The 23,435-nt window shown below is 50.6% G+C and overlaps 1 protein-coding gene across 1 annotated transcript in view; it reads left to right on the forward strand.

Annotated features, from left to right (window-relative positions):
* CHSY1 (chondroitin sulfate synthase 1) overlaps positions 1 to 22,114 on the forward strand; it is a 56,399-nt gene extending 34,285 nt beyond the window's left edge. Inside the window, exon 3 of the mRNA XM_068696176.1 lies at positions 18,620 to 22,114. Coding sequence (XP_068552277.1) covers positions 18,620 to 20,212 — 1,593 coding nt within the window. The 3' untranslated portion in view covers positions 20,213 to 22,114. The remainder of the gene's footprint in view (positions 1 to 18,619) is intronic.
* Positions 22,115 to 23,435: the final 1,321 nt, after the last annotated feature.

The raw sequence follows: 23,435 nt of genomic DNA on the forward strand, positions 1-23,435 counted from the left end.
GTAAGACCTTCCCGCGCCCGAAATGAGCCAGCAGAGCAACGCTGGCAGTGCCCTCCTGCTCCGGCTGTGTTTTAGACCGGTTGGCTTCTTGTCCTCGTGGCTTCTGGAGGCTCATTTTTAGAAAGTAGGAGCTCGGAGAGCCGTCTGTCTGGCTCTCTCGGCAGATTATGTCCAAGATTTTCGGTAGCTTAGCTCTGACCACTGTCTTACTTCCTTCTGTCTGAAGGATGGCCGCCAGATTGGGAAGGCGCACGCATCAGAGCACTGACGCACATCGAGGGAAATCCGGGAGCTGTCTGCTTGGAACAGCTGCTCGCCCTTCGTTTTTTTTTGAAAGAAACTAGAAAAAAAAAAAAGCAGGACAAAATTGAGCAACAGCGTGGGATGCTTGAGCCACCAGCGCCCAGACTGATCGTCTCCACCCGCTTCGTTTGATAAGGAGCTGGAGCAGCTGGGAGCTGGGAACGTTTTGGGGATGTCCGAGCTCGTGAGGAGCTGTGCACGGGGGCCAGCTCCTCGCAGGAATAATCGGTCAGAATTTAGACTTCCAAATCAGGGAGGGAGGAACGGAAACGTCCTCGGGAGCTGAATTTGTTAGCATTGCTCAGTGGAAAAAGTGCAGGCAGCGTGCTGCTAATTGCAAGGGCTGCATTTTAATGGGTTTCCTCCAGCTCGTGTTGCCCAAGAGGATCGTGTCCACTGCAGAGAGTCCTGTTTCTTCCCAGTACACATCCCCTGTCTCGGTTAACGTTGGAGGGGTGCTTTCAGGCCTAAAATAAGCTTGCCAGCTGGGCCTGGCTCGGAGCTGGTGCGTTTGAGGATTTGGGGAGGCGCCGGCTCCTTGTGAGCTCCGTGCATCTCCCTGCGCTGCTCGGGGGGAGGGCCGAGCAGCTGCTGGGGCTGTAAAAATCCCATCAGAGGTGGATTAATTATTGCCAGTGGTTATCGGGCAGGTTAAAGGCGAGGCATGTGCTGATCCTGTAATAAAGCTGTAGGGGGATAATAAAGGAACAAACTCCAGGCACCCCGGCTGGGCGTTGTGCTGCGGGGGCAGCAGGATCGCTGTCCTTGGGGCAGCGCTGCCACTGGGGGAGGCTCTGGGGTCGAGCTCGCGTCCTACCAAGTAGTTTATGGAATAAGTCACTCTAGGAACTGGCCATGCAGCTTCCTACTGTGTTGAAGGGACACTTCAGCAGTCTAGACAGAGGTGCTGGAGGATTTCCCTCCGAACAGGAACCCGGCAGAAGCCAGAAACCAGAGCGAGTCTCGATGGGAGAGGACAGGGCTTGGGCCTCTTCTTTCCTTTTTTTCCTTTTTGTACCATAGTTAGCTGGCAGTCCCCCCAAAACCAGTTGGCCGTATTAATTCTTCCTAAGTGAAAGCTTTACATGGGTGTAACTCTTTCTTTTCTTTGGCAGCCAGAACATTTTTATTTCCAATGGCAGAGGGATAGAGCAGAAAAGTCTGTATGTTTTTTTTTTTCTTTTTCTTTTGGTGCCATTTCTAGGTAACGGAGCTTCAGCTCACCCAGAGCTTAGAAACATTTTGAGTGGAATTTAAAAAAATAAATGGGGGAAAAGGGACACAAACGCAAACTGGGAATATGGGGCAAGGGCAGCGCTGAGGCTGGCCGGACGGTGGGAGGTGTCTTCGTAATGTGCGAGGGGAGGCGCATTTCACAACTTCCAAGGGCACCCTTGTTGTGTAGCACCCGTTAACCCCAAAGCCGCATTGCTGGTGGATACGGCTCTGCCAAAGCCCTCTGCGGGGTTAGGAAGCCTTAGGGCCAGCTGTCAATATCCTACAACAGAAAAAACATCCATCAGTTGTCAAGTTTCCTGCGTCAGGGGGTCAGTTTGTGATAGAGGGGGTGTAGGAGAAGCTCTTGCAGCGTGGGGAGGGTGCTGGGTGGAAATCAGCACCAGTGGGATTCCCAGATCCCAACAGACCTGGAGCTGTTGCTGCTCCCTGCTCCAGGCAGGGCTGGAGGAGCTGGCAGGGACAGGATAATGCTGCAGGTCCCGGTGTCTGCTGAGAGCTGGAAAAGGAGATTGGAGCGTGGGGGATGGAGGTGTGGAGCTGCGGTGTCCTGCACTTCTGCTGTACCCCCCTGTGAACATCTGACAGCTCAGCAGGATGCATCCTCGTGGTGCTGAGCCTCTGGGCAGGGCCTTGCAGCTCTGCTGTGCTCAGCCTGGAAATCCTGAGGCTTTTTAAAGCTCCCCGAGCCATTTTGAGCTCGGGGCCCTTTCCCTTTCCCCCTCCTCGACGTCCCCGGGAGCTGCGGTGGCTTTCGGCAGGGGTGGTGTGTGTGGTCGGCGAGCTGCAGGAAGGAGAGAGCCCAGTTCAGGAGCCCGAATGCTTGAGGAGAAATAATTGTCCCTAATCTGCCAGCAGATCTAGCTAGGCAGAGGACAGCTCATCACCGCGTTAGCACAAACTGGCTTTCGAACGGAAACGGAGCTGATGGATGCTTTCTAATTATTCCCTCGTGTTGCGCGTGTTAGAGAGCCAGCCTGAGCGCTCTGCCCAGAATTCAGAGCCTTAATTTGTTTGACCTTTCCACTGATGAAGACACAAGGCTCTGTGAATTGCAGTCATCTCCGTTAATTCCTCTATTGTTCTGTGGCTGCAAACGAGCCTGGCCTTCCGCACAGCCCGGCTGGGAGGTGCATTTTTGGGGATGACGAGCCGCTGCGTGCCGGGGGCTCGTCCTCCAGGCAGGTTGGGTAAAGGAGCTGGGCGGCCAGGAGCTGGGGTTTTCCTTAAATATTCTGATGAAAGGGGTTTCTCTCCCTTTGCACGTCTTTCTTTAGGAATAAGCACTTCTGGCAGGTGGGTTTCGGGTGGAGGTGCCACCCCGCACACACCTGCCTCAATGCAGCGCAGTGCATTTCGGAGAGCGTATCTCAGGGGGGTGTAATGCTCCAGCGCTGGCTGGAAAACACTCTTAACCAGCCCGAAACCCCGTTGAAAGCTCACGTGTGATTTCCCCTCGTTTATCAGGGAGACCTTTATCCCCATCTTCCTTTCATCTTCTAATGAAGAAAAGCTTCAGCTGCTGGTGCCGTCACCCTCGCTCCGTGAATCACCGGTGGGTGCAGCCGTCATTTTTGGTAACCAGGAGGCAGACGAAATTGCTGGTTATGATTTGATGTCTTGCCCACAGCACAGCAAGCAAAAGGGATGAATTAGAGACAGGAATAGTAGCACAGCCTTCTTTTTTTTTTTTTATTCTTTGTGTGTGCAAGAAACCTCAAAGCACATAATAAACTATTGCCATTTTGATTACCAAAAAAAAAAAAAAAGAAGCTGAATGCGGAGATAAAATAAGAAAACCTCAAGTATAATGGTTTTGCCAGTAATATAAATACATCCCAGAACAAAAGGCTGCAGGGTTTTTTTATAGCTTGTGTTCAGTACACTGGATTGAAGAGAAAATTGGCCGCAGTGTGTTTTTAAGCCCGCACCTCGCTTGCAGGTCCTTGCAGTCCAGCGCCGCTCCCTGCCTCCAGCGAACAAAGAGCCATAAATTCCAGGACCAAAGAGCTCCTTGGGGCGGTTCTGTGCTTGTGGGACTTGTTTGAACCCTTATAAATACATCACACTGACGTCGGCACTTGAAGTAAAGCTGCTCATCTCCTTTTTGTACCAGGAGTATATCCTTGGCCACAGCCAGGGATCTGCCTCCTTTCCTCAGCCCTTCCTTTCCCCCTGACCCCAACCTGCTGCTCCCCACTTCTTGAGGCTCGTCCTTCTCTCTGCTGAGCCCCAGGGAGCTAAACCCAGGTCAGCCTGCCCTATCTGCTGCTCCTCCAGGACCAAAGCAGGATTTCTTTGGCTTCCAGCAGCGGTGGAGCCGTGCGGCCCAGCACCGTGCCTCTCGGGGACATCTGCACCAGCTGCTGCGCTCCACCCAGGGTAAACGGCTGTGGAAAGCAAAAACACTGCTTAATCCCAAATCCCTCCTTGTGCCCACAGCTTGACTTGGAGCTCCTTCGTGGCTGGGGCTCGCATTGCTCCAAACTCATGTCATTACCTCGGCGGCATAAAATATGCAGCCGGACATGCGGGTGCCTGGAGGAATATCGTGTCCCCGCAGCTTCGCCCGTCCACGTTGATGGGGAGGCTGCAGCCTCTCGCCGCCGGTTCCTGGCAGCGTTTAAGCTCGCTGGCTTCGCAGAGCCTCTGACGATGGTTTTTCCACGAGGTGCAGCACACGGCCGTGCCCAGGGCTGGCTGCTGCCGTGCCTCTGCTCCTTCGGAGCTGGGATGCTCGTAGCTGGCATGGCCGCTGCGCTCCCCGCAGCAGGGCACGGAGCTGCAGCCCCGCAGGCTCCAAACCTGCTTTTTTTTTTCCATGCAGAGCACGAGGAATGGGAAAAGCAGGCAGGGCTTGTGCTTCAGCAGCAGCTCGCGGAGTGCTGAGCCGTGGCCCCTCCTCGATTTGGCTCGTTTCGTGCTGCATGTCCTGCAGGCTGCTGCGTCTCACCCAGGTATCTCTCTGTTAACTGAAGGATTTCAGCCTGGCCTCATTTTGCTCAGGAGAGACGAGAGGGAGGCTCATTTCTGAGCTTCCCCAGAGCTGGTTGATTAGCAGAGAGGTTCTTAAGTGTACCCCAAAGAGAGGCGTGCCGAAGAGCACCCTGCAGGAAGGATTTATTCTGCCATCTGCCCTGGGACAGGAATTGTTCCTGACACCAGCACTGACCTTCAGCACGACCCAGAGAAAAGGACAGTGCCTTGTATCAGGATGTCATCTGCAGCCACCCTCCCTCGGGCAGCAAAGGCTGATTCTGCTCAGAGGTAGAAAAACATCACGTTCCTAACGGTGCTGCAGTGAAACAGTGACACGCAGCAGCCTCGCTCTGCTTTATGGACCAGGGAGCACTTGAAATGGAATAAACCTGGCAGTCCCCTTAAAACCGTGCCAAAACGCTTTTCAGACTGGGTAAATATTAGCAGCGGGCTGACGAGGGTTGCTTGCAGGCTGCCATCTCCAGCGTCAGCCACCTTGGGCAGGGGGACCTGCGGGGGCGCCTGGCCGAAATTTGGAGGCTCCTTCTCTCCTGGGATGGGGCAGGAGCCGGCGGGCAGGTCCCCGAGGACACAAGGGGCCCTGTATTTAACACGGGCCCTGTTTAAGCCACCGCTCCGGGAGTGGGAAGTCCGTGTTCCCAGTTCTTTGCTCGCCCAGGATGAGGCTGCCAAGGCTTTGAATGCTTTAATTACCACGCTGTGACTCCATCTGTGACCTTAATGAAGATGATGTCTTGAGGGGCGATCTGCTCTCCTCCTCCTTTTGCACGCCGTGGGTTGACACCCAAACATTTGCGTTTTTGGCGTTCCCGATTTTGGGGTTTCTCTCTGAAAACGAGAAGAGACTGTGTGAAAATCAAAGAAAGTACAGTAAGTCGTGAGCGCAGTCAGGGCAGAACTTGCACAGCTGCCAAAACGAGGTTCAGATATTTTACTGGGTGATACAAAATGAATGTTTAATTCATCGTGCATAACACTTTAAATAAATATCACTTGGCCACCACCTCGGGAGGATACGTTTGACCATTGACACCTCGTATTCTGGACCTCGTCTCTCCGGCTAGCTTTTACAGCAGTCTGTGCATTTTGGGGAAAATATCTTCCAAAACACAATTCATTCAGTCGCCTCTAAAGCGAGTCTTCAGTTTTGTAACACCGCCTTTTAGAGCCTCGAGTTAAAGCGCTGCTTGAAGACAGCCTCCAGGGTTAAAACCGGTTTTATAGGGCAATAAACTGCGGATTCCTGTACGGGATGGCAGCAACGTACAGCTGCTGTGTGCTCAGAACTAAAGCCCTGGATGCTTGGCCTCCGTTTGCCTTTTTCCAGATACGTTTGCTTTTTGCCCCTGTGCCGAGCCATGCCCCAAGGAATTTGCCCCATGCTCAGCGAGGGAAGCTGTCCTTTAACCAGTGCTGAGCCTGGCTGCACAGGGGATTATTGTTTCCCCTATGAAATTGGGAAATATTATTGTTTAATAATTGTTTTAATGAACAGAGATGCCCATCTCCCTGCTTTGTGTCTGATACCTGGTTCATTTTTGGGACTACCTGGGCAGGGAAGGGCTTGGCGTGCCTGTGGGAGGAAAAAGGATCATCAGCGTTGAGAAATTGGGATTTGTGCCTGCTGCAGGGGGTGGGGGGAGCCCCTCTGCCTTTATCAGCAGTGGCTGTTTGTAGCTTTTTAACCTCTTTGTAAGAATTCGGTGGCTGCACGCCTCGGGGCTGCCCTGCAGCGGGGTCGTGGCTCTCCCCCAGCTCCTGGCTGGGACGTGCTGCCGGGGAAACCTGCTGCAGGAGCTCCGAGCACCGCTTCCCCCAAGTCTTTCTGCTGCTTGCGTCGGTGCCAGGGCTTAAACATCAGGGAAACCAGAATGTTTGCGCTGTGAGCTAATCTGCTCTCTAAAGATGGCAGATAATGTCATAAAATAGCCCAGCGGTGCCTTGCAATTACCTTGCACATTTCGTCATGCTTCTGAAATTTTTGTCTCCTGAAATTGGGGCTGTATTTTTAGTTCAGTGCAAGCAAAAATGTCTGGCCAAGAACCTGATATAGTTCCTAGGAAAATGGAAATTTTCCTTTCAATGCCTTCCAGAGCTGTGGGTTTCCTCTGAGCATTAAGCTCCGTTCGTTAGGTCCTGATTACATCCCTGGGCCTGGGCTGTGTACGGCTTGGATTCGCAGTTCTTTCTATGGCCGGTTTGAGCTCTTCCTTGCTTTTTTAAAAACCAAAACACAACCTAGGCTTTCATTTTAGCAGGACGTAAGCGTAGTTATTTAGCGGGCAAGAGGATAAAGATCAGATTCTTTTGTTCGCTGCCGAGGCTTACGGTTTATTATCATTTTTTCCTTCGTGGCTGTGATGAAGAAATTCACACTTTGAGAACCCAAACATCACGGCAGGGTGAGGGCTTTGGTAGCATCCAAGGGAGGAAGGGTAGAGAAAAGCAGTCTCGTTCGCCAGCAGAGCACTTTTGGGTTTGACTTCGTTCAACAATGACACAAATTGGTGCGGCTCTTACAGACCTGCAGCTTGGTGACTTCCCACAGGGCTCTGCCCGTTGTCCTGCAGCTCTCAGACCCCAAATTTTTACCACCAAGCACAAGGGGAGCAGAGCAGACGGGCTCAGTGCCTGATGTCCTTTCCAGACCCTTCCCAGTCTCGGCACCACGTGGGAGCCGCCTGCAGGATGAGGATCAGGAGGGTGCTTCGGGTAGGGTGGGGTTATTATTTTTTTGATGCGTGCTTTTTGACCGTGTGGGGTTGTTCTACTTTCCCAGTGTGTTTTAGCCCTTAGACCAAACCTGGCTGCTCATCCTTGCTGCCAGAGGACACTGCTGTGTGTAACGGGGAGGCAACAGGCACCAAAGGCGCTGCTCCTTCTGGCTAGGGCCACACCGCGCCAGTTCCAGCTGTAAATCCCTTGTAGGAATCCTACAGGTGGCAAATCCCAGACCAGAAGAACAGGCAGAAAGCAGTGAACAGCACAACAGCTCCTGTAAGTCACGCCTGCCTGTTGTCTCCTCACCATCCCACGTCCAGCAGGGCAGAATCCTTCCCGATTTAGCGGATTTAGTGGGGTTTGTATGCGATTTCTGGCGACGTGCTTCAAATTAGTCCTGGTGCTTTACTTCCTAGGCTTCATTAAGCTTGTGGTCTGACCATCTTGTGGTAGCCACTCCCAGCAGTTTACTGACTACTCATTTTAATATCCGGACGTAGATTTCTTCAATATCCTGCGATGCATTTTTCAGTGCTTTTCTGGATAAGGCTAATGCTAACCAGTCTGTGATGCACCAGGGCCCCGAGCTACATTTGAAGGTTAGCATAATGCTTTCCATCTTGCTTCTTTACGCAACACGGACTGCTGTCGTGCTTCTTTTTGGGACATCAAGTACCCAAAAGGAGGGTCTTGCATAAGAAGGACCAGAAGATGACACAGCGGTGCTGCAAGCCTGCGTCTCCTGGTCCGTCACCGTGCCCTTTCCCTTCCACTCTCTCCCTGCATCTTTGCCCATCCTTTGCTCCTCTTTTTTTTTTTCTCCATCTATGTGAAATATCATAACAGCGAACTGTTTCCATGGAGAGCAAAATGCCCCAGAGATCATCTCTGTATTCTTCTGGCTTAAAGTGCTGTAGAAACAAATGCAATACCGAAGGAAAGGAAAGATTCTGTCCTTTGACCATTTGCTGGGGAAAAATATTGCACTGAACAGATTTGGCTCGATTTATTCACAGTGTTCCTGTAGTACTTCTGGATTAAGACACGGGAAGGTAGAAGGCAACTATTCCACAAGTTAAGAGGTCGAATTTCCCTCCGAGACAGAGGGACATCGCTCACTGGTGTCTATTCTAGACCAGGTGTAGATTCACCTTCTCAGAAAAAAAAAATAAAACAGAAAAAATCCTTTGGATATATTCCCGTTACATTAAAAATATAAAAGAAACCCGTTCCCTTGGGCATTTGACAGGAGGCCAGCCCTCAGAGGCCAGCTGAAGATGGGGAGACAGGTTTCTAACATCTGTTAGGGGTGGGTGGATTTTATTTGACTCTGGCTCTCGCATCGAGGCCAGGCAGAGGCACGGCGTGATGGGAAGCACGGTCCTGCACCCACACACTGCCCCGCTGGCACTTTGATTAAAAACCCCACAAGCAGTAGCTCCTACTGTAGGCTTCACAGGAAAATACTGATAACGCTGGATTTGGCATCCCACATCAGGATTTTGCTAATGAACACGTCCTTGCCAGGCGTCCTTGAGATCATTCACCCCATCGTGACCCTCGGAGTGCCTCCGAGCCCTGCCGGGTGAGCTGCATGGAGCAGAGCTGCGATTTTAGGACACAGCCACGCCGTCGGTGCCCACCTTGCTGCTGGCAGGGGATGAGCAGCACACGCCTGTTTGCTCGCCGGCGTCACCTCAGAGCCCTTCTTAGCTCCAGCTCGAAACCGCACCGAGCTGGGAGCGACCTGCCGGTCAGATGATAGAAGGGTATCTCAGAAGGGCACCGAGGCGACGGCAGCAGAAAGTAATCCTGTGTGTCCTGCTGAAAGCCCCATTGAAGGGCTCTGGCTCCCTCGCGGACGTGCCTTCGTGGGACAGCAGCAGAACACAGTCCCCAGCCATGCACCCTGCCCGATGGCCCGGCTGCCTCTGAACCGCGGCGATTTATAACGCCCTGAGGAAACGTGTGCCCCTCTCAATGCTGCTTTAAGCTGTCAGGCCGTAAATTGTCTTGGTTCGGGAGCTACTTCAAAGCAGCCCAGCCTTCCTGCAGCAAGGAGAAGTCTTTTTGGCAGCCCCAGCACAAGTCATTTGCTATTCATGAGTCAAATCCCTGAAACGTCCTCGATCAACAACTAAAAATGGGTCAGAAGAAGACAAGGCATCGCTGTCTGGCGAACGAAGCCGCTCACCCCACCAGCCTTCTCCATCACTTGGCAAAAGCTGCTTCTGCTTTCTCAGCGATGGCTTTTCCCCCCTCCCTGCCTTTCCCCGAAGGGGTTGGACTTGGCCCCGTGGTCAGACCCTCTCCGATCCCCTTGTCTCCCTGCTCCTCCCATCGCCCTTTCTCCTACACGAGGGACAAGTGGTGATATGGGGTAAGGGGAAGTCACAGGTGAGGATGTTAAATTCCTCAAAGCAAACTGCTTTCCGCTTCCAAGGGGGCTGCAGCCCCCAAGGTGGAGGGAAGAGGAGGCAAATGCCATCTGGGTGTTGATGGGGACATGTGGGCTGCGGGCTGGCTGCTGGAGGGACAAGGGACCGAGCAGTGGTGTCCACAGGGACCCGGCACAAATTTTGGAGCCGGGTCCTCTCTTCCCAAACCAGCAGCTTGGTCACAGCCAGCAGAACGAGCTGTTCTGCAGCTCAGAAGCAGAGGAGCAAAGAAAAACCCAAGAAGGGACCAAAAAACCCTGCCTATGTGCCTGGCTGGTGGTCGAAAGAGAGCTCGGTGTGCTGTAGGACTGGGAAATCCTTCCCAAAGCTTGGGAACATTTGAGGCAGGCTTTTTTTTTTTGTTTTGTTTCTTTGTTTTTCCATTTCCAGCACTGCCTAATGCAGTAGCCTTCAGCATAACCACGTTTCTGTCGCTATCCACATCTGCTTTAATCAAGGGCAGGACAAAAGCAGCAGGGGCAGCAGCATCTCCTGTCCCTCCGGGGCAGGTTGCAGGCGAAGGTGAAGCCCGGCAGCTCGGAGGTGAGCCCGCGGCGTGGCCAGACCGTGTGTAATGCCAGAGGCACTCGGCTCCGGCCCTGCGCTGCTTGTCACTTCTCCAAGCCGTGCCAGACAGCCAGCTCGCAGAAAACCTCAGCCCATATACAGCCAGCCAGCAGCACTCCGCGAAATCTTTAACCATATTTGAACTAACGGGCGGACTTGGATACCGCAAGGGGGAAATGCCAGTCTGCCTGACAGCTCGTTTTCATAACGAGAAACTTCTTCCACCGACGGCAGGACAATAAAAGCTGTGGCTGCGCAGAAAGATGGGGCCTTCCGTATAGTTCAGAGCGTGTAGGAACAGCAGAGGAATGGGCTGGTCCCAAACCTATGCACGTGCAGCCCTGCTTTTCACCCTTTTCGCCACTTTTCACCCCTTTTTGGGGTGGGGACCCCGCAAGTCCCAGCCAAAGGAGGCTGGAGTCTCTGGTAGTGATAGATACTTTCTCCTGAAGCATGGTTTATTTGAAATACACTGTTCCTTGTGCAAACATCAGCAAGTAATAAATGTAGGTGACCTTTGTAGTTCGAGCTCTTACTGCATAATTTATGGGGCTTTTGACGTACAGGGCACAAAAGTCAAATTCTTGAGAGATCAGCAGCCCTCCAAGTGGGCAGGCTTCCCCTGCTGATCCCCTGGATGACCAAGGAGCCACATTTTTTATAACCAAACTATCAGGGAGTGCACTTACAGGCGTTGTGTGTGTCTTAGATAGCAGAAGGCTCGGAGGCAGAGCCCTCGTTGTGGCATTTTACCTCAGCTTTGGCAGCGCCGTGTTAATTTAGCCAGGGCACGCCCGTTTGCTTTGACAAGACAAAGCGCAAAGTTTGCTTCTCGGCTCAGCACACAGCAGCGGGCAGGCTTAAAGTCCTGTGTGGTAATGATACGAGCACAAAAAAAAAAAAAAAAAGACAACAAAACGCTTTCGCAATCATGGCATCCGACTGTGGAAATTCTGTCTCCGGCGGCGGCGTTGCCGCGCTCTGCTCTTTACCAGCGCGCCCTCTGAAGCGGCGTTAGGCCCGGGCCAGGCCTCAGCTGTGAGATCCTCACGGGCTGACTGAAACATGTGGGCTTCTCCACATAAAACAAGAGTTTGTGGCTTCATTTCCCTCCCCTGCTCTGAGCAATTATTAAACAATTCTCCTGGCAGCAAAGCCCGCACGCGTTTCACACGCACGCCTCAGAACAATGCCGCGCGGCTTCGGCCACCCCTGGAAATCGTCACCCCGTGCCGCCCCCACTGTGAAACAAGCTGGGGATCCAGCCCAGGCCCTTTTGGACGCCCTTCGAGCCAGCTCCAGAGATGGTGGATCTGGCAGAAAAGCAAAACTGAACACGAAGAGCCCACCCGAGCTCGCAGGCCATGGCAAGAGGCCGGCTGAAATCACCGGTGCGGGCTGCGGGTGCTAAAACCCTTTGGGGTGCTGGGGCTGTGTAAGGAGCCACACAGCTCCTTCTTCCCATCCACTAAGGGGAAGAAAAGGGCCGTGTTCTTTTAAAATCACGTTTAATTGAGGAAGGATGGAGGAGTGAGCTCCCACTCGGCTGCTGGCTGCCTGCAGGGGCGTCCCACTGACCGCAGCCCTGTCAAGAAGCCCGGGAGGCTCTGTGCTCCCGCTCGGAGCTCTCCAGCATGGGGTCGTGGGCCTCGCCAGGGGGCTGGTGTGGAATTATTCACTGGCCCTGGTGCCTTGCAATCAGCCCTGATCAATGCTGGTGTGGAAGGGGGTAAGGTTTGGAAAGCAGTCCCTGAATTACGACCCTACAGCAAGCGGCATCGCAGCCCCCATGAGGACACGAGGCAGCTGTGGGGAGGGCTTGCTAGCAGAGACATCAGAAATCTAATAAATTCCCAGTTTTCTGTCATTTTTCGTTAGCCAACGCTGCTGGCAGAGGAGTGGTGTTGCCATCGGTTGTCAGAAAAGGATTTCCAAATGCAGTTGTGAAAGATGCTCCAGCACGTCGGGACGGCTCCTGGCAGGGCGCGGTGCAAGGCTGCAGCTCTGACATGCAGGCGGTGCAGTTGGCTCTGTCCCGGTGGTTTTATTCAGCATTCCCCTCTTGCCCCCCCCAAAAGATGTATTCCTGCCACGAATCTTTACAATCTTTTCAGAAACAGCAGGTGTGGGCTGTTGCTGTAGGAAAAGGCAGCCGTACCCCTCCTCATCTCACACAGCGCTGCCGAGGCTGCAAGCACCAAAAGTCTTGAAAATGGATCTTTTTTTTTTTTTTAATACCCCCCCACCTGCTTTCTACACCCAGGGAAGAGCTGCAGCAGCAGCTATGGTGAGGCCAAAGCTTTTCCTAATTAAACTCCCTGTAATCTGCTGTGACAGCCCGGACCTGTAACCGTGACATTACCACCACGTCCCCATGGCACCGTGTACCTGCCCAGGGCTGGGGGCACCCAAAAAAGCACACATTAACCCAGAAAATATTGCAGGTGATGTAGGCAGAGCAGGCAGGGCTTGATCCTGCAGTGGTTCTCACAAAATCTGATGGTAGCAGACCCTGAGACCCTTTCAGATGTGCTCTCCAGCATCGCCCCAGCATTATTCCTGCTGCTGCGATGATGACGGGCTATGCAGGCTGCAGCTGAGGTTCTCCAAGCAGAGGGTTTCTGTCCCCCCCCGGCATACAGAAGCTCAGGGTGGCCTCGCCAAGTGCCTTGGGACCAAAGCGGCTCGTCATCCAGCGTGGCTCGTAACTCTTACAAAATCCCTGGATGTGGAAAGCAGCTCCCTGAATCTTTGAATTCCACGAACAGAAGTATTTCTAAATGATTACATTACTGCCTCTTGAAAACACATGGTGGAAAATCACACAGCGGTCCAGAAGAGGTCTTCTCTTCTGCAGTCTCTGCTCAGAGGAGACCGCATCCTTTTACAGCATCCAAGGAAACATTTGCCAGGGTGTCAGAAGCTTTCTGCTCATCATCTCCAAGAAACGGCCCCGCAAGGGTCATGTGCAGCTCCTCCGAAATCCTAACACTCCGCATGAGAAAGAGCAGATACAGGCTCCCAAGGCTGCGCCTATTTCTTTCCCGGGCCTGTTGAAAGTCCTAATGAAAACCAAGTTTCTCTTGTGCTCTGCCTGCACCGCCGAGTCGAAAAGCGAGGAGTTGACAACAAGGAAAAGAAATCCCGAGACACAGTTTTTTGTTGGTGGGGAAGTAATTTGGCGTCATCCCCGCATCTGGCCTTTAAACGAACACATCAGCAGCGAGTCGCTGTGCTCCTGCTTCCCTTCGGGTCTGGGTCAGAGGCAGCCCCCCTGTGCTGGAGAGGCAGAGCTGAATCATTTGCCCTGTGGGTCAAAGCCATGTGCTTTTCACCAGGACCTGACATTTGGGAATTTAGCTCGGAACAGATTCTGAGCACACTTTCTCAAGCAATAGCCACGATAATTACTCATTAGCACCTATCATGTTTTGCTTCCTTAATAGCCGGGGGATAGAACATTTGTTAATACTTAGTGGTGTTTTCTTGGGGTTTGTTTCTGTTAAATCAGAACCTTTTGGAAGCAGAGCCCGCAGTTGCAGGCAGATCTCCTAAGGCCTGCAGTTGCATCTCCATATCCCAGAATGGCACGGTCATTTTTTCTTGGTTTCTTCTGGGGTACAGAAGGCTTCCAGGTTAGATTCTGGTTTATTCTTTAAAAACAAAGCCCATATCTGTGGGTCAGCTACACCCACAGGGAAGGACGTTTCACAAAATGAGCAAGGTCTTCTCTTGAGAGTTGCCCGTGGTGGCACTTGTCTTTCTTCTCTCCGTCAGGTCAGCTCCAGTTCATCTCGTTCCCCCTATCCACAGGAGGACAGCTTGCTTCTCAGCTGAGAGGTCCGGGCTCCATAATCCTTGTTTAGATGAGGATGAAGCTCTCTGTTTAACGCAGGGCCAGAAAGAGGGAGGTTCTCCTCCACTTGGCCATCTGCAGGTCTTGGGTAACGAGACTGTTGAGCTCGAGGCCAGAGGTGAAGTGCACGGTGCCAGCTTTGAAGGCACATTCACATTTGCAGCTTTTCTCCTTTTTGTGGCCGAGTTAGACTCACTTGGTTTGAGAAGCTCTCAATGAATAGATATTTTTAAGCTTTTTTCTTGCTTCAGTGAGATAGCATTTAAGGGCGGTTGTGTAATTAAACAGCTACTTGGTATTGTTAACAAAAGATTAAACTCGGCAGTGACTCTCCTAACTCACAGATGCCTTGGGAATTCAATGACCTTGAGTTCGCTTCGCTTGAATCTTGCCTTGGACACTTGGCTTCCTTTCCCGAATGCTTTGCAGAGGCGAGCGAGGCTCTGCGAGGCTGCGGGGTGAAGCAGGCGCCTTTCACCCGGTGCCACGTAAGAAGAAATTGTGCTGACCGAGTGCATTTCTCGCTCAGAGCATGCCCTCGGGTCACGGCGGATCACATCTGGGGCTGCCTCTGCTCCTCTGGCAGCCAGCTGTGGCAGTTTGGGGTGCTGGCTGCTCGGGATGTTTGGCAGAGGTTCTTAGTTTAGGAGATGGAGCAACGGGAAGCAGTGGTGCGTGATGGCACTGGTGTGAGCAGTGACTTGGCTGAGGGATCGACTGGGAAGGAAGCCCCATGTCCCAGCCTGGTGGCATCTCTTGCATCCCTTCCTAAATTTTGGCATTTGGGGGGATTACGGGGCCAAAGGAGTGGGCAAGTTGTCTGGAAACGAGCACTTACCCCTTCCTTCCCTGTGTTTCCTCCCACCATAACTGCCCAGGAGCATCTCCAGTCACGCAGTGGCTGGCTGTGGGACTGCACCTCGGGATTTAAAGCAGAAAGGCTGGCGGGATAAGAACCTCGTGGCTGCAGAGCTGTGTTCGGAGAGGTCCCTGCTGGCTGAGGAAGCAGGGGGCTGGCAACCTGCTGTGGCTAATTGCCCCGAAGCGGCAAAGCCTGATGATGAGCAGTGCCCCCGTGGGGGAACAGCCCCTTGCCAGCTGCCCAGGGGCATCTCCTCCCAGCTAGGTGACACGAGCCAGGTTTTTCGGGCTTTAATTAGTTTTGGCTTTGTATTTAAAGCCCATCTCGGGCATTTCGAAGGCTGCCGTACGACATGTCTTGTCCGCGAGTGCTTTTCATGAGACTTGTGGGGCTGTGTTTTCCGGGCTGTGGCAGCACAATCTGGAGCTGTGAGAGAAAACCCTCGGGGGCTGATCCGTGGCTGCAGGCCAGGTTCTGCATAAACCGGTCTTATTTTTTAAGTCCATTTTCTCCGGTACACTTTTTTTGGCCTGCAAAAGACTTCTTCATTTAAAACGAAGAACATAACACTCTCTCTTTCAGTTGGTCTTCTGGCTGGGAGCCAGGAGTGCCCACAACAGCTGTACCACAGTTTAAACCTTCAGTCTCTAATGGTTTGGGGAACATTAGGGTTTTTAAGGCTTCAACAGGTCTAGAGTAAATAGTGATCAATAAAGAGTAGCTCTTCTTTGTATCCTTACGCTCTCGGCGCTCCGCACTAGAATAAAGCATGCTTAGAATATAATCACTGCAAAATTAATATCCGTGAAAGGCTCTTTTTTTTTTTTTTTAGGGAATCACAGAGAAACCTGTTTCCCTGAAAGATGAGTTTGCAAGAGTTCAGCGAGCAGGAGCCGGGTCAGAGCCATGTGAAAGCTGGCACGTAATGCCCCGAGACACGTGCCCTGGTGTCACAGCCCACGAGGAGCTCCGAGCTGCTCCGGGGCAGGGACAGCAGCTTGTAGGGATCCCTGTCTCTTCCATCTCCTGCTGCCCACACATCTCTAGTCGTAGGGTTGTGTAAATGTCTGGTCGCTGCCCTGCTTCCCATGAGCTGCACTCAGCGTGGACAGGAGCGCTTGGCTCCCTGCAGGTGTCACCTCCTGGGCTGGAGTAAGGTGGCCAGCGTGGAGCAGACATCTCCGGTCCCAGTCACTCTGGGTTGGAGCACTGGGAAAGTCTCGCGGAGATTTATTTTATTCTCAGCTCAGATTTCCAGCTTTTGGAAGAGGCAAGAAGTGCTACTGAGCGCTGAGAAGTGAACCTGCCTGGCCAAGGGGCTACTCCTGCATGGCAAGCCACATCTTGGAAATACTCCTGCTAATTTTCTTTTGCTAGGGGTTCCTATCTGTACGTCCACTGGGAAGTTTCATAACATTTTCCTACCCATCAGTATCCCATTAAAACTTTGTTGTGTAATCTAAAAGCCTTTCTGCTTTCATGGTTTCCTCTCGCAGCTAATTCGGAATGCCCTAGATGGCAGTTCTGGAATAAACGCACTCAGGCTGCATGGTCTTGATTTTGGTTTTGTATAAATTGAAAACAAGATCTGAAATTAAACCCCATTGTCCGTTTCCCTTTAAATAATAGTTGCCTCATTATGAGTTTTAAGAATATTTATCTAATGCTACAATGCCCTGGAAAGCTTGTGCCTGTGGTTGTAGTTAAAATGTCGATGAGATCTCTTGCCTGTTACCATGCACATTTTATTCGTAGTGCTATATATATATTTTATATATATATATATATGTTTTGTTGCAGATCAGTGGAGTCAGGACAAATATACGTGGGGGTACTGCAGCTTTTGTGTCTTTCTCTTGCTATGTGAGCTCTCCGTTGTAATAAATCGTGCTTCCTGCCTAAGTGCATGTGATCCGAGGTCTCCGAGAGCCCTTAGCCCAAGCAGCAAGGGTCAAAGTGGATGAAAAATAACGTGTTAGTAGCAGAGGAAGCAGCACAGGGCCACCAGTGATGAAGAGGGTGCAGGTGAGTGGCAGAAGAGGCTGCTCAGGAAAGCCTGAGCACGTCTCTGCTGCACGCAGGAGCACACAGCCAGCCCCTGCCTATGGCACTCTTAAATCCTGCACTCTTCTTAAATCCTGGGCGGCTCGTTTGTGCCGTGCCAAGAGCCCATAGCCAGGAGCTTCTCTCTCAGCCACGTCGTGGTATGATATTAATAAGAGGCAGCCTCTGGCCCGAATTGCTTCCAGGCAGCAGGAGTCACTCGGGGGAGAGCGGGCAAGAAGGTGAACGGGGGCAGGAGTGGAGATGGGGAGGGCGAAGAGACGTGGAAAAATGTGCTGGCTTTCTCAGCCCAGCTGAAATCCCCCCCAAAAATGAATGACATTTGCTCAGATCAAAACCCAAGCACACGCAGGTTGCTCCTGCGCTGCCTGCAGTGACCGCTGAGGTTCAGGTCGAGGGATGTGCACAGCTGGGTCCTTGGGGCAGCGGCGATTAAACCCAGGTGTCAGCTTATCCCGGGGGTTCGATGTCTGTCCACAATAACGGGAAAAATGCGATCGAGGGCCTAATAAAACAGGGCCTCTGCGGGGCCCGAACAGCTGGGAGGAGCATCGCTTCCCTGCCTGAGAGGGGGCCTTTCTGTGCCTGCGCTTCTCCTCTTAGTGCTCAGTTCAAATGTCATCATACTTGGGGCTTTGTTATGTTTGTCTTTGGGATTTTAGCCCTGATAATTTTTATAACCCTTTTGTACGTACTGTATTACCCATGGCAGATTCTGCTGGCAGTAACACAGGCTGGCTTCTCTGTTAAACAACACCACGGTGTCTGCTCCTCCGGCAGGTCGATGGCATTTGTGTTTCGATGCAGAATCAACCTGTGACCTTTTAAAATTCCCATTGTCCAGGCTGGTGTGCAGCTTTAACCTTGAGGGTTAGATTTTTTCCCCATCTCCTCGTTCCAGCCTTCTGGAGCTGCTGCAGGAATCTCGGGTACATTGGGCTTTCCACTGACATTTTAATTGACAGGGGATCTGCAGCTTTTTCATCCTTCCTGCATGGCACTGCAGTACTTCAGCTGGCATATTCAGCACCTTGACCAAAACATTCATCAAACGGGATTTTTTTTGGTGCCTGTACTCTGTAGCTTTAATACCTTTTACAGCAACTGGGTGTAATGGAAAAGCTGTCATCATCCTTGCCTACTATATATTCGGCATCCTTTTTATTGTTTTATTATCATTATTAAAGCCCAAGGGAAGCAAAGGAATAGTGAGAGCTTTGTAGTGGAGGCTTCGTGTTTGTGTTTCCTGGCGATTGCTGTTGGGAAGCAATGAGCTTAGGATCTCCTTACTGCTCACTTGTTTGGCTGACGCTGGTGTCTCCAGAGTGGGCTGTAGTAATCCCAGAAACACGGGAGATGTTTCTTTCACCAGTTTACAATGAGTAATCCTCTTAATTTCCTCGACTAGCAGCTGGTATTGCTACAACCTGTGCCTAAAACCAAGAAGGGCTTATTCAGAAAGCCTTCTGGCCGCGCGAGCAGGGAGGCATTTTCTCCCCGTGGGGGCTGCGTGGGCTGAGGTTCCCAAGTCCGGCGCTGCAGGGCCGCTAACGTCTCCTTCCTCTCTTCTAGATGCAGCAGCTGTTCTACGAAAATTACGAGCAGAACAAAAAGGGCTATATCAGAGACCTGAGGAACAGCAAAATCCACCGGGCTATCACGCTGCACCCCAACAAGAACCCCCCCTACCAGTACCGACTTCACAGCTACATGCTGAGCCGCAAGATAGCGGAGCTGCGCCACCGCACCGTGCAGCTGCACCGAGAGATCGTCCTGATGAGCAAGTACAGCAACACAGAGGTCCACAAAGACGACCTGCAGCTGGGGATGCCCCCCTCCTTCATGCGGTTCCAGCCCCGCCACCGGGAGGAGATCTTGGAGTGGGAGTTCCTCACGGGCAAGTATTTGTACTCGGGTGCCGACGGGCAGCCCCCTCGCCGAGGAATGGACTCGTCGCAGCGGGAGGCGCTGGACGACATCGTTATGCAGGTCATGGAAATGATCAACGCCAACGCCAAGACCCGGGGGAGGATCATCGATTTCAAGGAAATCCAGTACGGCTACCGCAGGGTGAATCCCATGTATGGGGCAGAGTACGTGCTGGACTTGCTGCTCCTCTACAAAAAGCACAAGGGCAAGAAGATGACCGTCCCCGTCAGGAGGCACGCGTACCTGCAGCAGACCTTCAGCAAGATCCAGTTCATGGAGCACGAAGAGATGGACGCCAAAGAGCTGGCCAGCAAAATCAACCAGGATTCCGGATCCTTGTCCTTCCTCTCCAACTCGCTGAAGATGTTTGTTCCGTTCCAGCTCAGCAGATCAAAAGTGGAGAGGAAGGAGCTCAAAGACCAGAAGATCAACATCCTGATTCCTCTCTCTGGTCGCTTTGACATGTTCGCGAGGTTCATGGGGAATTTTGAGAAGACGTGCCTCATTCCAAACCAGAACGTCAAGCTGGTCGTCCTGCTCTTCAATTCCAACTCCAACCCCGACAAAGCAAAACAAATCGACCTGATGAGAGATTACCGCTCCAAATACCCCAAGGCCGACATGCAGGTTTTACCGGTGTCTGGGGAGTTCTCGAGGGCACTGGCTCTGGAAGTCGGATCCTCTCAGTTCCAGAACGAGTCTTTACTTTTCTTCTGTGATGTTGACTTAGTGTTTACCACAGAATTCCTCCAGAGGTGTCGAGCCAACACGGTTTTGGGTCAACAAGTATACTTTCCCATCATTTTTAGCCAGTACGATCCAAAGATTGTTTATAGTGGAAAGGTTCCTAGTGACAATCATTTTGCCTTCACCCAGAAAACAGGTTTCTGGAGGAACTATGGCTTTGGTATTACCTGTATTTACAAAGGTGACCTGCTTCGAGCCGGCGGCTTTGATGTCTCCATCCAGGGCTGGGGCCTTGAAGACGTAGACCTATTTAACAAAGTCATTCAAGCTGGCTTAAAAACTTTCCGAAGCCAAGAAATTGGAGTAGTCCACGTGCATCACCCTGTTTTTTGTGACCCCAACCTTGATCCAAAACAATATAAAATGTGCTTGGGGTCCAAAGCTTCGACGTATGGGTCCACGCAGCAGCTGGCTGAAATATGGTTTGAAAAAAATGACCCGAGTTTTGGGAAAAGCAGCAATACTAATGGCTCAGTGAGGACAGCCTAATGTCCAGCTATGCTGGAAAAGACTTTTTTTTTAATTATCTAATTTATTTTTGGGAAAATGTTTTTTGATAATTCACTTTTAAAAGACCACACAGGATATATTTTAGAAATCATCGTTGTTTTCTTACAAAGTGCTCATTTTGAGAAGAACAAGGCCGTTGGTTTTCTTTTTGTTGTTGTTGTTGTTGTGTTTTTGTTTTTGAACAAAACTGTGATCAATATTTGCCTTCAGACAAACAAACAAAAAAAAATGTTTAAGAATTATCTGACCGATCTGCGGAAGCCTGACTTGAATTAGAATTTCCTTATGAACAAAAGATTGTTTCCTACCTTTTCCATTGCTGTCTTCGTTGCTAGGATTCTGTAAATTGGGACCTGAGCGTTCAAGCAGCGTGACAGAACGCTGTATCTAAAAGTTGTGACTGCTGCAGTGCACAGATTCTGCTTTTTTTTTTGTTAAGGATAGCCTTTATTTTTGAAATTGTGTTGGAACAAAACGAATCAGTGTGGCGATGGTAGGGGTGTTCGTTGCAGGAGTTTTTTCAAATGGCTGATTATTTCAGCTAAAAATACACTTCCACTTGTTATGGCCAGGCAACTTGAAGGGAGGGGAGAAAGTAAGCACAGCCTGCGATCAGATGAGTCCTCGTAGAAATTTTTGTCTTTTATACTCGGTCCGTGTGTGGATCCAGGGTTGGAGGAATCCGTGGTGGATTCTGTGCTTTACCCTCACCCGCTGTCCTGTCCGGAGCCGAGGCCGCGTGATAGAGAGGGGCTGAAGCATAAATGAATGAAATAAATCAAATGAGAATCTCACAGAAATGCGACAGTACACACCGAACAATTAGAGCTCCCTAACGAGGACTTTGAAAAAACTTCCAAACACAGTGTACTGCACCCGATTGCAGCGATTTCGTTCAGTTACGTGATGTTAATGGGAACAATTATTACATTTGATTACTAGTTTTGTTTTGTTTGGTTTTGTTTTCTGTATCTGATAGACCTTTAATTTATTTAATATCCATTGTTTTAGGTTCTTGACCTTTCCTTGAATATCTGTTAGTCATTTTAATATTTTATATATATATATATGTGTGTGTAAATATATATATATATATTAGGAATGTATTGCATCTTCTCACTGATAAGGTAGTGTACATCATATTTGCAGCAAATGATCTCCAAAGATTACTTTCTAAAATATTTTTTCATGGATCTTTTTTTTTTTTTCTTTCCCAAATTTCTTTAACATTTTTGGAACGGCTTACGAAAGCTTAGGAATTTTTCTCGGTATCCTAAGAGGAATCGGGGATGGGGAGGCTGAATACCGGGAAAGTGTGATCCCTACGAATTAACACCTAGCAAGGTTAGAGAAAATATACAAAATAAAGTGCCTTAAAGCCAGAAAGGGAACCCTTTACACTGAGACTTAAGCAGTGAATGGACGTTGTCGTTGAAGCAGATGCTCTGTCGGGACCTACCTACCTGTAAATATCTTGCTCAGCAGAAACAAAAAATAAAAACCAGCGAACAATATATTTTTCTATCGTATCCTCCAGCACCATTTTGTCTCGTTGCTCTCAGTTCCACTTTGCCTACTCTTTGGGAAGTGGAGAAATGGCGAAAGAAAGGAGAAAAAACGATGCTTAGGTTGTTGCCACGTCTGAGGGGATCTTATGGAGTAATTGCTATTCCAGTAGAAAAAAAAAAAATAACCATTGTTTACACATGTATGGAATATGAACTGCAACTAGCGTAGAGTCGATGTCTTATAATGTTCATCGTTTTTTGGTGACAGTCCCAAGGATGTAGGTACTTGGATGGATTCAGTGCATGGAAATTTTTTTTTTTTTTTTAAGACTTGCTTCTAAGATGCAATAAAGATTTTTTATTTGCAACCGGAGCTCCTCATGTCGTCTGCCTCCGTCCGTGCCCGTGACACAGCCCTGAAGGTGAATTGGCCTGGGGAGGTGAAGCCTGGCAAACCAGCCCCTCTCTTCCAAAGGGTTTTGACCTCTCTGATGTGTTTTGGCCTGGAAGGAGCCTGGTGCCACCTCGCTGGGCTGGGGGAGAGGGAGAGCAGCCTTCGTGGTGGGTCCCTGGGTGCTCCTGGTTGGGTTCAATGGGGGCTTTGGGCTTGTCCCTGGGGAGAGATTAAAAGTGCTCCTGCTGCTAACAGAGACGTCTGAAAACAGCCGTAACAACACATCTGAAGTGACAAGGCTGAATAATTGAGTTGCGTTTTGTGAATTTAAGACAGTAAAAATAATTGTGGAAAGCACTGAGTGCTACAAATAGCTCTGCTGCCTTTATCGCGGGTGTTCAGTATCGGTGTGGGGCTTTTTAATGTGAAAAATAAAGTCCCAGAGCAAGAGTTTTAGGGATTACAGAAATGTTTCTTTGCAATAGGGAGGGGGGAAAACAACAACTTGTGTTTGTGGCTGCAGAACAGAGCTCGAAGAATATGAACCCTAAAGAAGTGCACCAGAGGATGGGGGGCAAAACGACCTATACTTCCACCATATTTATTAAAGTTTATGATTGTGCAGGACTTCTTTAGCCCATAACTGCTGGTAGCAGCAGAATGCATTTAAATGCAAAAAGCCATTTAATGAAAAGCACCCGTCCAGTGTTTTTTTTTTTTCAGTTGCTGCAGTTTGGTCCAGCTCCCAGACAAGCCCAAGGAGTGAACGTGAATTTTACACCAAGCTTGGAGTCAGCTCCTGAGGCCCGCAGCTTAATTCAGCACGTATTTTATGGACTTGCAGCTTCAAACTAATCCATTTTAAAGTCCAATTTTAAATTATAACCATCTATGATAAAGTCTAACCTTATAAAAGAACATTTTATGCTAAAATAAGCTCTTGTTGCTGCCTGAGTTTAAGGAGGTTGCACAGGTGGAAGCCATTGGGTCTCAGGTGCTAACCCAGCCTCCGACGGAAATTACTTCTGGAGCTGGGACATTGCCCTTGCAGTTTGCTTCATTTCTTCGGCTCAGGGAGAAGGTTTCTAAATTTTGAAAGGTGAATTAGCAGCGGGGATGCCAGGAGCGTTTGCCTGCAGCCTGTTCAGATCCACAGGGTGTGAGGATGTCAGTCTGAAACAGCGCGGTGACCGAGAGCAATTTGCTCAGCTGCTTCTCCTGTGCTTTAAAACTGTTAAAAAAAATGCAAGGCACTTCTTTCCCTCATTCTCCCTGTGTGCTTAGCCATGGTGCAGGGTGG

This window comes from Anas acuta, chromosome 12, assembly GCF_963932015.1.
Source record: "Anas acuta chromosome 12, bAnaAcu1.1, whole genome shotgun sequence".
Taxonomy (NCBI): domain Eukaryota; kingdom Metazoa; phylum Chordata; class Aves; order Anseriformes; family Anatidae; genus Anas; species Anas acuta.